Source organism: Sphaeramia orbicularis, chromosome 11 (assembly GCF_902148855.1).
Source record: "Sphaeramia orbicularis chromosome 11, fSphaOr1.1, whole genome shotgun sequence".
Lineage (NCBI taxonomy): Eukaryota > Metazoa > Chordata > Actinopteri > Kurtiformes > Apogonidae > Sphaeramia > Sphaeramia orbicularis.
In genome coordinates this window covers 47,913,148-47,926,768 of record NC_043967.1, presented here as the reverse complement: position 1 = coordinate 47,926,768, position 13,621 = coordinate 47,913,148, and the positions used below count along the sequence as shown (strand labels likewise).

General features: G+C 37.2%; 1 protein-coding gene across 1 annotated transcript; it reads right to left on the bottom strand.

Annotated features, from left to right (window-relative positions):
* Nucleotides 1-1,739: 1,739 nt before the first annotated feature.
* Nucleotides 1,740-13,226, bottom strand: gnrhr1 (gonadotropin releasing hormone receptor 1). Its single transcript, XM_030146784.1, has 4 exons — nucleotides 13,036-13,226; nucleotides 10,780-11,308; nucleotides 4,978-5,179; nucleotides 1,740-2,743 (listed from the first exon to the last, which is right to left on the bottom strand). The coding sequence occupies exons 2-4, from the start codon at nucleotides 11,305-11,307 to the stop codon at nucleotides 2,328-2,330; spliced, it is 1,146 nt and encodes a 381-aa protein (XP_030002644.1). The 5' UTR covers nucleotide 11,308; nucleotides 13,036-13,226; the 3' UTR covers nucleotides 1,740-2,327.
* Between the last annotated feature and the right edge of the window lie 395 nt (nucleotides 13,227-13,621).

The following is a 13,621-nucleotide window of genomic DNA, read 5'->3' as shown; positions in this document are numbered from 1 at the left end:
TTCACAGCCACAAGCTGACACTGTGAATGTATGTGACCACTAGAGGGAGTAGTGAGTCACCTTGGAGGGAAAACTACCACAGATGAGTTGATAATGGGCAGACAAACCTTAAGCAAACCACTAGATGTCATTAAAATGCACACACTGAACCTTTAAAAGTGAAATATCAAGGCCACTATAACTGCCTACTCATTTACTAGTTAGGAGGTTCTATAATATGCAGCATATCAATGTTCAGTTTACACAGAAAAGCGGATAGTAGTCATCGAGTTTGAGGTGTTGTCAAAGATGCAGCGAGTCAACACAGAGAAATGTGCTTGTTTCGTCTTCTCCTCCTGAGTGTAAAACGTCCAGATGGATCTCATTCTCATGTCAGAGCAGAGTTTGTGTTGGTTTTAGCTTAAAGAGTGGAAGCACAAGAAAACCACTACCCTGACCTTCAGAAGTCAAGCGTAAGACAGTTTAAGTGTTCCAAAACTCTACATCTGTAGGATTTTATGCAAACAGAACAGATTGCATTCAGGAAATCCACAAATGAGGTGTTACAACACCAGCCTCTGTAACACCGAACTCCACTTTCCAACATGTCCTCAAACCTGAACGACAGCATAGGTCTATATCCAGTCACTCCTAAAATAACAAATATGCTCAAAACTTGAGAGCAAAAAAATACTGCTGGTAACATTGAAAAATACTGCTTTACAGATGCATTTAGGTTGTAAAAACGACTGAGGTTTGGTTAGGTTTAGGCACAAAAACAATAAGTTATTTGACAACTACTACAAAAATAAACATAGCATATACGTTCAGTTCACAACATGACATGAACAATGGTGTCTTTAAACACTTTGCTTTAGGAATTTTCCATTTTTAACCGCTTCACTTGACCACTGTCACTTTTATTTGCTCCTGCGCTTTTCACCAAACCACTATAAGGGATGTAAACATGGGTCTTTTTGAACTCCTTCCCTTACTTCTTCATATTGTGGTGAGATCAGGCTATGATTTCCAGAGTAATATAACTAAGAATTATTTAGTTTTTTTTAGTGTACATGTCAGCAGGCTACGGTAAATATATAATACATGAACTTCTGTACATGTCAAAACACGCATATGCTTTATAAGATGCACATACAGTTGTCATGAGTGTAACTGCAATAGCGTGTCTGCAGTCATGTCATTCTGGTGATGCAATAAATTCAGAGGGAGATCAGGATGTAAACAGCAGAATGAGTAGGAAGTAGTTTGTCCATTCCTGAATTAACTACTTACAAATGTCACTACAGATGTGGACTGAAGCAACAGGTGATACAGATACGTTAACTGTGTATGGATGAAAAAAACTCATCTCATCTACAAATTATGTTTAAATTCACTTATCGGTCGATTTACAATGATCATGTGAGGTGATTTCTTACTTGACTCTGGTGCTGCTGTGCTTTGAAATTATTTTCCGCAAAAGAAAAATTACAGAAAATAACTACACACAAGCAAATCACTGGTTAAAGTAATGTCTCTGTGACATGAAAAGACAGAAGAGAGAAGATTTTAAGAGATGTTTGAGTTTCTTTTTCTTTTTTTCATATGTCTGTTAAGCTTAAATACAAGTTGAAAAAACTATCCCACTTGGAGTTAAACTTTGTTTCTTCTTTCCTCCTTTGGGTTTTTCTCAACATAATACGCATCGACATATCTCTAAAAACCATCACTGTTCAAAGTAAATAAACATCATAATCAGAGGACACGGACAGATGACACGGTTTTACCTTATCAATGATCAATCAGTCAGTTTGGACAGACTGATCGCGAAAAGTGGTTTCTGCTGTATTTATGTCTTTTGTGTGACTATTAATGTAATCTAATGTGTTAGAGGCACTGATTTTACCTGTTTTTTGTTTGTTTTTTGTTTGTTTTTTTTATCTGAGTGTAAAAGTGTTGAACTGAAATATACAGTTGAAACTTCCAAGCAGTTTTTCATTGTGAAGTTTGTTGCATTTTCCCTTTATGAACAACTTGTTTATTTGGTAAAATCTCCCTGTTTTTGACATTTGACTGATTAGCGTGATGGTAAATGACTCCAGACAGTCATTTTGACAGGGCCTCTTATGTAGAACATCACCCCTTGCCCTCCGTCTGTAGTTCACACCACCATAACACAATGACATTATCTGCAAACAACATATTTGCAGATCACAGTTTAGTGATTCAGAGACATGTGGAATGACAAACAACTCTTTATAACTTCATTAAATACTAACACCCTCCTCATTGTGCACTAACACCTCCTAGGATCCCTTTAAGTATTAAACTGCTAATTCATCCATCGTCTATCCTGGATTCCCACTGTGCTGATTGGAACTCAGGTCAGACTCCATCTCTCCAGGGGCTCCACCACTTCGACCCGACAGGCGATCCACAGACCGGGGTGAAGCGTTGTTGTTTCTTCGGCCACAGCAGTATGCCACTACGTCAGCGAGGTCAGCCCGGAAAGAAGGCGTGTAGAAGCCGTAGATGACCGGGTCGCAGCATGTGTTCAGGTTGCCGAAAATAAACAATATGTGATGCACATACTCTGGTGTGTGCTTTATCATGGCAGGTTGGAACCAGTACCAAATCCCCAGGAGGTAGTAGGGCGTCCAGCAGATGACAAAGGAGCTGACAATCACTATGGTCATCTTGAGGGTCTTCATCCGAGCCTTTGGTATCATGTCTGTTCCACTGCGCCTCAGGCACTGCTCCCCATCTGCACAAACATAACATGAGCAACTTAAAAATCCTGTCCTATGTGTTAGAATGAAAAGAAAAGCAGTTAAAACGACAGTCATAGAAGATTTTATGCAAATGTTAGTTTTCATTAAACAGAATCAACAATATAATCATAGTTATTTGTCAAAAATGTCCATTGTTGTAATATTTAACCTTTGATCATAATAAACATTCACTGTGGTATCGTTTCATTAAGTTCATGCAATGTCATTTAATGTTCACATAACGTTGTGAACCTAGACCTGACCAACTGAATCAACCCCAGAACACAACACTGCCCCCACAGGCTTGGACTGTAGGCACTAGGCATGATGGGTAATCACTTTTGGAACAGGGTCAGTCTGGACTCATCAGACCACATGATCTTTTTCCATTGAAACACAGTCCAATCTATATGTTCTAACAAACTGGTGGTTGTTTAAAAACCCTTTAAATGACTCAGTGAGTACTGAATCAGTTAAAGGATTAAAGAACTGAAACATTTGCATCACTGTAGAAGATCTCACCTATTGGATTAGTTAAACCCAGGTGGGGGTTATGTGGGTCATGTTTTATCTTACACATTCACACAACGGGTAATTTGTGAGTTTTCCTTCTGTCTTTGGCAGCAGCTGTGTTGCTTTTAGCCTTTATCATATTTACAGATTTCTCATGTGTTTAATCTCTCCATTTCCACAAGATTGTTGGCGTTCCAGTCACCATTTTGTATTAAACACACTAAAGTCTCTACAATAAAACTTTTGTCAATATAAACATGCTGCACCTTAGAAAGCTTTGATTCTCCCCAGTTGTGTCACTAAGTTTATTTTACAATATTCCTGTGCACCAAAACATAATTAGTGAAAGACTGACCTGCATAGTGATTGAAATTAATGGGACTACTGTATGTAGTTCAGGTTGTGTATTAGCCACACACTAAATCAACTGTAACTAGAGGTTATGACCTTTCAAATGAGGTATCATTGATTCGTTTTGGCTTTGTGGTTCTTCAGTTTTAAGCTTTAGAACTTTGCATAGTAATTAGGTGGGAAGGAACAGGTTAAAATAAAATAGAGTTTGTTCTTGTAGGAAATCTGTGGTTGTAGCTGTGTCTATAGTTACATATAAAGAGTGGCAACATTTAATAACTTTTGCAATACCATTCAATGCAATTGAGATTGTCAGAGCTGGTCAAACTGGATAAAGGTTTCATTGTTTTGTTTTGTTTTTTATCTTAATTTTCCTCATGTTTCATACCTTAAAACAGGGGTGTCAAACATGCGGCCCGGGGGCCAAATCTGGCCCACCAAAGGGTCCAGTCCGGCCCCTGGGATGAATTTGTGAAATGCAAAAATTACACTAAGATATCAACAATCCTTTTAGTTCAGGTTCCACATTCAGAACAATTCAATCTCAAGTGGACAGGACCAGTAAAATACTATCATAACATATTAATAATGACAACTCCAAATTTTTCTCTTTGTAAATGGAAATATTTTCATGTATTTACACTAAAACAAAGATTAATTTCACAAAAAATGTGAATAACCTGAAAAAATATGAGCTACCTGAAATGTCTTAAGAGAAGTACAATTTCAACAATATTCTGCCTGTTACTAAATGTTTTGTGTGTTTGTAGATCCACTGTGATCTGTAAGTTATAATATACATGTCTAAATGAAAAACTGAGGCAAAATATTGTAAAAATTATACTTATTTTTCCAGTTTGTTCATGTAATTCACATCTTTTGAAAAGATAGTTTGTAGATGTAAACCTTTTCATGATGTAAATTTACTTTTTTCACCCTAAAATATAGAGAAAAGTTTGGAGTTGACATATAATAACATAATAATATATAAATTTTACTGGTCTGGCCCTCTTCAGATCAAATTTAGTTGAATGTGGCCTCTGAACCAAAATGAGTTTGACATCCCTGCCTTAAAACCAGCTGCTGATATATTTTCTGATGATCCTAATGAAGGCCATAAGCTGAAATGCATTGGTCTAGCTTTAATAAAGTTTAGTAATACTATAATAATACTAAAGTGCTGGTGTAGTTCTTGATCTGCAACAAAGCCAATATAGAAATAGTCTGAACTGGCTTCATGATTCAGGCCTTAGTTCAGTCCACTGTGTTAGTGGACAGACTAGAGGCCACAGCTGCTCTGTTTCTGCTCTGAGTCCATGTAAAGTCATAGTGATGAGTAAATGTTGATTCTGAAGACACACACCTTTGCTCTTGTGCATCTGCCCATTGATCTTGGCGAGGATGCGGGTGTAGCAGAAAGTCATGACAAGCAGAGGGAAGACATACAGCGTCACAAAGTGAAACATGTTGTATGCCGTCTCCTGCCAGCGATGTTGGAAACTCCCATGGGTCACACACTGAGTGAAGTCCATCCCATCAGCTTTAATGGCCCGAAAAATGAGCAGCTGAGGATGAAGAGAGTGTAAAGAGATGAAGAATGAACATCATGTGATCACACGAAGGCACAAGTGTAGTTTGCCTTAATAAACAAATTCTATATTTGTTTATAATGAACAAACTACAAAGAAGAACCACATATTGAGGAGGTTCTTTGGGTATGCCATGATTACTTGGTGAAAAGCATAATTATGGCATTCAGGTGCAGTGTCTGCACAGGATGTTAGGATCTGTCTGGTTGGTGTCAGCGCTGAGGGTGAAACACTGACAACGGCAGATGTCAGAGGATGAATCTGGTGTAGAGAGCGTTGCATTATGGGAGTCCTGTGTGTGTGTGTGTGTGTGTGCGTGCGTGCGTGCGTGCGTGCGTGCGTGCGTGCATGCGTGTGTGTGTGTGTGTGTGTGTGTGATCTGTGACCTTACATGAAGAGGGTCAGTGGTTATAGTGATGTTATGCTACCAGTGCTTAGAGCAGTTGCACATATCGGCTGTAGTGTAACATTTAAAAGTGTTTTTACTGTAGCACGGAGGTTCACTTCTTTCACTGCTACTTAATAAAACAGACCAACGTCACAAACTTCACAGCACAAAGCAAGTACTAAGCAGATCCAACAGTGCAGTATTATTTCTCTATTGATAAAACTCACTGAACAAGACAAAGAACAAAATAAAGTTGTCATTATGAGACGAATATTACTAATTTTGTCTAACCTTTACTATTTTCTTTCTTTTTTTTGGGGGGGGGGGGTAACCCTTTAAATGCCAGTTTGAAATCTGAATGATTTGTTACAAAAAAGACACAAACAAATTTGATTTTTCCATATATACATAACCATACATTCTCTAATGTCAACATTCCATTTTTTTTTTTTAAATATCTTTTTATTTCACAAAAGAAAATCATCCAGATACAGTACAAACTTAGTAATACTGATAAATGGCACAAAGTCTAACAAGTATTTCACATATTTCTTGCTGAATCACAACAAACACTGAGTTGAACAGCTAACTTAAGCATTGATAGTGCTTTTACATTTGATGCTTTATTGTATATAAGTAATCCTTTCATTGCACCCAGCTGTAAAACAGCAGCATTTTTCAACAAAGTTCTAGTTTCTTGAGATGAGGACACAGACTGTCTGGGCTTGAAAACAGCCTTTTGTACAACAGTCTGTGAAGTCTGGTTCACTTAAGTAGTCTAGCACAATGAAGCACTATTTCTTTCATGTTTCAGTTCAATTCTCCTGGAAAAAAAAAGTTCCACACCATGAGTTTGATTATCCAACAACAAATGAAACCTCAGACGTGAGAGTCATGAGTAGGTTTTGTTCATAAATAAAGCAGAGGTTCAGCCAGATTAAAGTTTTCTCATATATCCATCATCTGCTTGGAACAAAAACAAAAGCACCTAAAACAAGATAAAACAGATTAGAAAATCAGCATCCAACATTAGTAACATGAGCTGAATCTGAAGATATAAGTTACAAAATAAAAGTAGAAATGTGTATGAAAGTGAAAAATGATCAGAATGAAAAATACATGTTTGGCTTTTGTTGTCATTGTATGATGCATTTAAAAGATATAAAACTTAATAAGCATGGACACAAGACATAATATAAACAGCATAGAAGTTAAGTGCAAAAATTTCTGAAAGTATTGCAACTCTTAATTTTTCTTTTGTTTTTTCATTGACTTATTTTAACACTGATTTGACTCCATATGTAATTGGTGAAAGCATCTATTTACTGTCATAACCTCTGGCCTGATATGAGATGTGGTTCTATTTCCTGTTACATCTGAAAACAGCATGATACAACACTATCTTCTGGCTGATTCTTGTGAAGGTTCAAATTCTAACACTGGTTCCTCAGCTGAGTTTGGCCTCTGACGTCACCTTCTGTTTCAGTAAAGAATAATTACATTTTTTCTCACATGAATCAACCATGGAACAGGGCTCTTAAATACGTATTGACCAAGCAGTCATCAAAGTGTATCATTATTTGCCAAAATACTCATAAAAAGTAAGGACTCCATAGACGATGTATGACATTTACTTTATGTTATTGATGTGTCTTCTGAGGTGCAGGCTTATCATTAGTTGCAGAGAGGGCGTTTGATGGAGTGGAACGGGGTTATTTACGAGCAGTTTTACGATGCTGTGGCCGTAGATGTCCATTTACAGAAATGCTTTATGTCTTTCTGAACAAGACTGATGAGACAGGTCTGCCCACCGTCTGCAGGTTTGTTTGCTCAGGTTTTTAGAAAAAATAACTCATCATTTTTCTCATTTTTTCATGTCTCAGTTGAAGTTAATTCCGTGTCCCATGTCTTCTCTCCTTGTTTCTTTTGTGCTTATTTAATCAAATGGTCAAAATACAAACCTAAACCTGGACTTAACTCACCTTCCAGACTGCAAAAATCCATGGGTTTATTTAACCCATAAAAACCCAGCACTACCCTTATGTCAGTTCCCAAATGAGATTTTCTCTATAACTAACCTTTCTTAAGTGATTTACTTATAAAAGTATCCTCTGTATTTTGCACTTTATCAGTATAAATCAGGTATTTTACTGTATTTAGTTTACTGATCATGAAGATGTTCATAAAGCTCAGATTAAAGTTGAGTATTATCATATCAAAAACAGGGAAAACTGCAGATAAAGGGACTTTTTTTAGCAAAATATACCAGTGACTGAACATAAACTAAGCATTTCCATCCACTGTCATTTATCAAACTCCTTGGGTGAATCAATGTTGTAGAAGATGACAGTGTTTCCATGGTAACTACAGAGCCCCTGAACATCCAAATGGGTCATATCTGATGACCATGAAAAGATGACAAACTGTATTTTACATCAATTATTTACATGTATTGATAGCATTAGTGGATCAAGTGGATTAGTGGATACTTTTAGTCGATGATGAATGTTTGGGTCTTTATGGGTTAATGAACTTGTCAAATAAAACCCCTAATTCAACACATAAAAATGAGTTTTCATCAAAGATCTTACCGCTAACTAAAACTATACACACATCACTCTGTCAAAGCACTACTTTATGGAAAACACTGCAAACTGTGATACACAATAGGCCCACAACATTCTGATTTTTTTTTTTCTGAAATGCATTTTGGTTTTTAATACCGTTTACATATTTGCTTATATTCCAGGTTTCCATATATTACTACAAAGACTGAGAAATACATATGTGTGGTCATGCATTTCAGGAACAAACGTGAATATTGTGGAAGCTATAGGGGATCATCTAGACTGAGAAAAGGATAAAAGACCGTGAAACCGTCTGGGACATTGTGAAGGTGTGTAATATAACACAAGATTATTGAAGAAAACATCCAGTCAACCAAGAGAGATAAAGATTTACTGAATCCAAATGGAGGTCACACTGAATATTGACTTTACCTGCAGAAGCTGTTTAGTTCTGACTTTTCTATGTGTCTGTTTCAATACTTTATACTTTTTGTTGTAAAAACCCTCTGGAATTTTATGGATGTATTTATAGTATTATTAACCAAAAATCAAATCATGGTCTGAGGTTTTGTCAGTACATCATAGTGTTTTGTTTTGTTTTGTTTGTTTGTTTGTTTAAATCCTGTCTGTTCCAATTAGGATTCTGGAAACAAAACTACTATCTCTAATATATTGTCGATATAGAGATTTAAAGGACAGTATTCATCTGTTCATTATGAATTCCAGTAATTATCTCCATTTGGTGCTTTTGATTGGTTGTATGTTCTTTTTTCTTACAGATACCTGTATTTACAATGCTTTTACTGATCAAAGGGTTTATTCTCTTGAAGATCTGAAGGACACGTTTTCACACTGTTTTATTTTAAGCTTCACTCAGCAATAAAAACCCATGGGGGAGCTTGAACACACACTTACCCAGCATCCTTTGTACCTTTAATCATAACCCAGACCAGCCTGATGGCCTCTGGTTATAACAAGTTAATACCTATGTTTTATTAGGTACTCAAAGAAATGTTACTGAAAAGAAATGCAAAAAGAGATAAACAGGGCTGACACATTTACTCCATATAGATAGATTTAACTGCCTGTGACACCACAGAAATAAAAGTGGGTAGATTTTCTGTTTTAGTGTGTAAATCTCTGAAAGCACACTGGCAGATAAATGTAGAAAGTCATAAAAACTGCTGAGAGAGAGCGAGCAAATACCTATTCTGGTGTCATTTACAGATGTGTCGCTTCTGTTCCTGCTGCTGTTTGTAGATATAATTTCCATTTTGACCGACAGAGTTACGTCTTATAAATGGAGAAATCCATACTCAAATGGCCCCAATTTGAAACAGCAGAATTTATATATTCTCTTATTTTCCTCTGTTTAAATACATAATAGTACAGCTGTTATTAATTCCACTGAGAGTATGAAATGTTAAAGTTCTTCTCATTCCACCTTATAAGATCATTATTATAATTACACACAACAACATTTTTGCACATTTATTAAGTATATCTCTTTAAAGCAGCTTATGACATTCGTCACCAATTTTTCATCAAATCTGTAAAACCTGAGCGATAGTCTAAGTATCACAAATCTGTTAGTCTTTCCATGATTACACACCTGAATCACTCCCCTCATGGTGAACATGCCAAACCAAACCAAACTGTCACTCGGGCCTTTTCGGAATTCCACACAGCCACAGTATGGCCGCAGCGGCAACAAACATGGAAACGGCTTCATTGCTTCTTGGTGCTGCGGCTGCGTGGGATTCCAAAAAGGCCCCAGTGATGACTTGGTTTTGATTTTGGTTTGGTATGTAAACAAATGCAATGCGTGTGATGGAGTACACTTCGAAGTTGTTCACCTTGGGGGAAGTGATTCAGGTGCGTAATCATGGAAAGACAAACGGATTTGTGATACTTAGGCTATCACTCAGGTTTTACAGATTTAATGAAAAATTGGTGACATCATACGCTGCTTTAATTATCATAATGCTAATATATATTGCTAATATATTGTCTAGTGCATATAGTGTGTGTGTGTATATATATATATGTGTGTGTGTGTGTGTGTGTGTGTGTGCGTGTGTGTATTTAGAGCTTTATATGTGTGTATTTTTTTCTTTTGTATCGCTAATTTCTTTCCTGATACTTTCTATTATAACTGAATGGAGTGACTGTAACACCCAATAATTTCCCCCTGGGATTAACGAAGTATTTTGATTTGCTTTGGTGCATTTTTTTTTTATATCAGAATAGAAATTCTCAAAACTTTTAGTTCCGCCTCCACATCACCAAGTCACCTGTGAAATTTCTTAATACCCTGAGAAAAGAGTGAATGATTTCATATTTTTGGTATTGTTCACATTAGCTACTTTTATCACATCGGCTAAATACACTATACAGGTTCTCTGCTGAATAATCCATCCCCCAAAATTCTTTAGGTATTTGTTCATTACTTGAGTCATTACATGCAGAAACTGCCATATTTTAATAATGAGTGAAGTCTCTTTCTTCAGTTCTCACTCATTATTCCATCAGGCAGTGTTTCCAAATTACATACTGTGATAATTGTACTGATGAATGTGCAGAATGTGGAACAGCTCTGTGATAAAGGCCATGTTCTGTACCTGTGGAGATGCCAGCAGCAGACTGAGGATCCAGGCCACCAGGAGCATCCGTCTGTTCCTGAGCCCAGCATCCAGTGAGTCCAGGGGATGGAGGATGGCCCGGTACCGGTCCAGACTTACCACCACCAGGATGAACGCTGCCGAGTGCATGGCAAACAGCTTCAGGAAACACAGTAGCTTACACATGACGTCCCCAGCGTACCACTGCACTGTGATGTTCCATATGGCGTCCAGGGGCATCACCACAAAGGTCATGACCAGGTCAGCTGACGCCAGGCTGGCGATGAGTGGCCGCAGGTGAGCGGCCAGACGGTAGCCCCGCCCCCAGCACACACTGACCAGGACTGACAGGTTACTGAAGGCGGCAAAGATGAACAGCACCAGGGTGGCAGCAACACGGCAACGAGCGGCCACAGTGAAGGATGGAGCTTCCCAGAGAGGAGGAGGAGAAGATGAAGAGTTCAACAAAGAGTCACTGTGGACTGGATACGATGGAGTGGAAACCCACAGAGAATGGTTCGCAGACATCCTGAGAGAAAAAAACAAGATTCACACAGGAGATTAGATTAGAGCTGGATGGATAGGACCAGAAGAAAAACAACACAAAAAAGTCAGAACATGGGGTATTGACATAAAAACTGTAAGTAGATGAAAACAAACTGAAAAAAAAAAAAACAATTTGACTGAAGCCTCGAACACTACATCTCTGGTTGTCATGAACATGTGATCATTGTGTTCGAATTTTTGTTTTTTTTTTAAATTATCAACTGTTTAAAAAAACAACCTTAAAATGTGCCTTTACTGAATCACAGCCACAACTTCATTAATATCAAGTGACTGATCCCCCCCCCAAGTATCCTATTAAATCCTTATGGAACAAAATAATCATCATAAAGACAGAAATCACCATTGCAATGAAAAAAAATTACCAAAACATAAGAAAAGAAAACAATCAGAAAATGAACAAACCAAAAAAATGAACAAACATGAAGAAAATAAGGAAGATAATGAATACTGAACAAAACCACAACAAAAAATGAAAACAAAAATAGAAAGACAAGAACAGTCAACACAAAACTGAACAAAATAACCAAGAAGATTAACAATCTTTTTAAAAAAAAACCAAGAAAATAAGCAAAATTGAAGAAAAATAATCAAGAAAATGGACAAATATGAAAAATAATATATAGAAAATAACAATGAACAAAATTATTGCTAAAATAATAAAAAAGAACAAAATAATCAAGACCATGTATATATAAATATATTGTTTTACAAACCAAGGCAGTGAACATAAAATTCAGGAACAATAAACACAAATGCACAAAATATCTGTACAATAAACAAAATGATCACAATAAAAAAAAAAAAAAAAAAAAAAAAAACTAATAAGGAAAATGTTTCATTTTGAAATCAAGACAATGGAAAAACTGAAAAAAGTGGACAAATTAAGAAAATGTTGATTTTTGTAGCAAGGTAATAAATGAAAATGAAAAATGCGACAATTAACAGATATGAAAAATGATATTTAAAAATAACAAAAATATATCTAAAAAGATATATATTTCAAAAATAGCATGAATGAAAGAAAATGACAATAAATGCAAAAAATAATGACAATGAACAAATATGACCAAAATAACTAAGAAAGTAGACAAAAGTGAAAAACTGGTGAACTCAGTCACATCCACTTGGGTCTTGAGCCTGTGTTTGTAAAAGACACTTTAGTAAAATACATTCACTACATTAACTGAACTACTGGCTGTCTCTCAACCGTAAAAAACGTTATATTTCGAGTTTGAAGACGCTTCGTGTTTTTTTCTTTTACTGAATCAAGTGAAAACGTGCATAAAACAGGTGGATGAAATCACAGTGGACAGAAAACACCACTGACTGTGGGAAACGTGACGGGGGCGCCCCCTGCTGGTGAACCCACAGAACATCTACATGTGTCGATGCACCAAAAAACTCCCACCGATGGTTTGATCAGATTTACGCTCACGTGCACAGGTATGAGAATAAAACCCAGTCTGGGCAGATCCATCCCATATTTCAGGCATTAACACAGTCATGGCTGAAGCTCTCATTTGTTTCTTCTTTCTTTCACTTTGCAGGTGTGGAGTTCCACAGTGGACTGCGTGACTTCCAGACGCGCCCTCGACCCCCCAGTTGACGCATCCCAACTGCTTCAGACTTAAAAACACACAGTTGAACATAAAAAAAAAACCGGATGGAAACAGTTGAAAGTGTTGTTACCTGGAGCAGTCCTGTTAGCGGTGGTCGGATGGAGGCGCAACCAGAGGGGATGCGTAAAAGCCGCGGAGCTGAACCATCACGCCGCCTCCTCCTCTCCTCCGTCCCCTAGCCGTGGATCAGACACGCACCTCCTCATCCCTCACCTCCATCAATACGCATCTCCTTATCCATCAGCCCTCTACACTCCTCCACTGCAGTCACAGCCTTCACCTTCAGCGCAAGAAAAAAAAAAGAAAAAAAAAAAGAAAAAAAGAAAAAGAGCCGCAACCATCAGTGCGGATTGGTTAACTAAACTGGGTGACGTGGGTGCAGCGAGTAACCATCGTGGGGAATTTCCAGTAGCTACATATATGTTCTCTTTGTGCACAGATCAGGAGAAAAATGAATGAACATGCCTCAACTATCCCAAACTGTACTGAAAGTGTAACTTTAATATGAGTGATTTTCAAGTATTTCATCATAAATCACTGCTTCCAACTCCTAAAAACCAGACATGTACCTGATGAGGACAGAAAACGCACCAAAAACTGGAAAAACCACGTGATACCCAGTGGATATGTATTTCCTATGATGCCTTTACATGCAT

Excerpts from the sequence above, each read along its gene's own strand:
- gnrhr1 (XM_030146784.1), bottom strand. The coding sequence starts at position 11,307 with ATGTCTGCGAACCATTCTCTGTGGGTTTCCACTCCATCGTATCCAGTC. Across the intron at positions 5,180-10,779 it reads TGCTGCTGGCATCTCCACAG|CTGCTCATTTTTCGGGCCAT; the intron begins GTACAGAACATG and ends CTTCATCCTCAG. Across the intron at positions 2,744-4,977 it reads GCAGATGCACAAGAGCAAAG|ATGGGGAGCAGTGCCTGAGG; the intron begins GTGTGTGTCTTC and ends ATGTTTGTGCAG.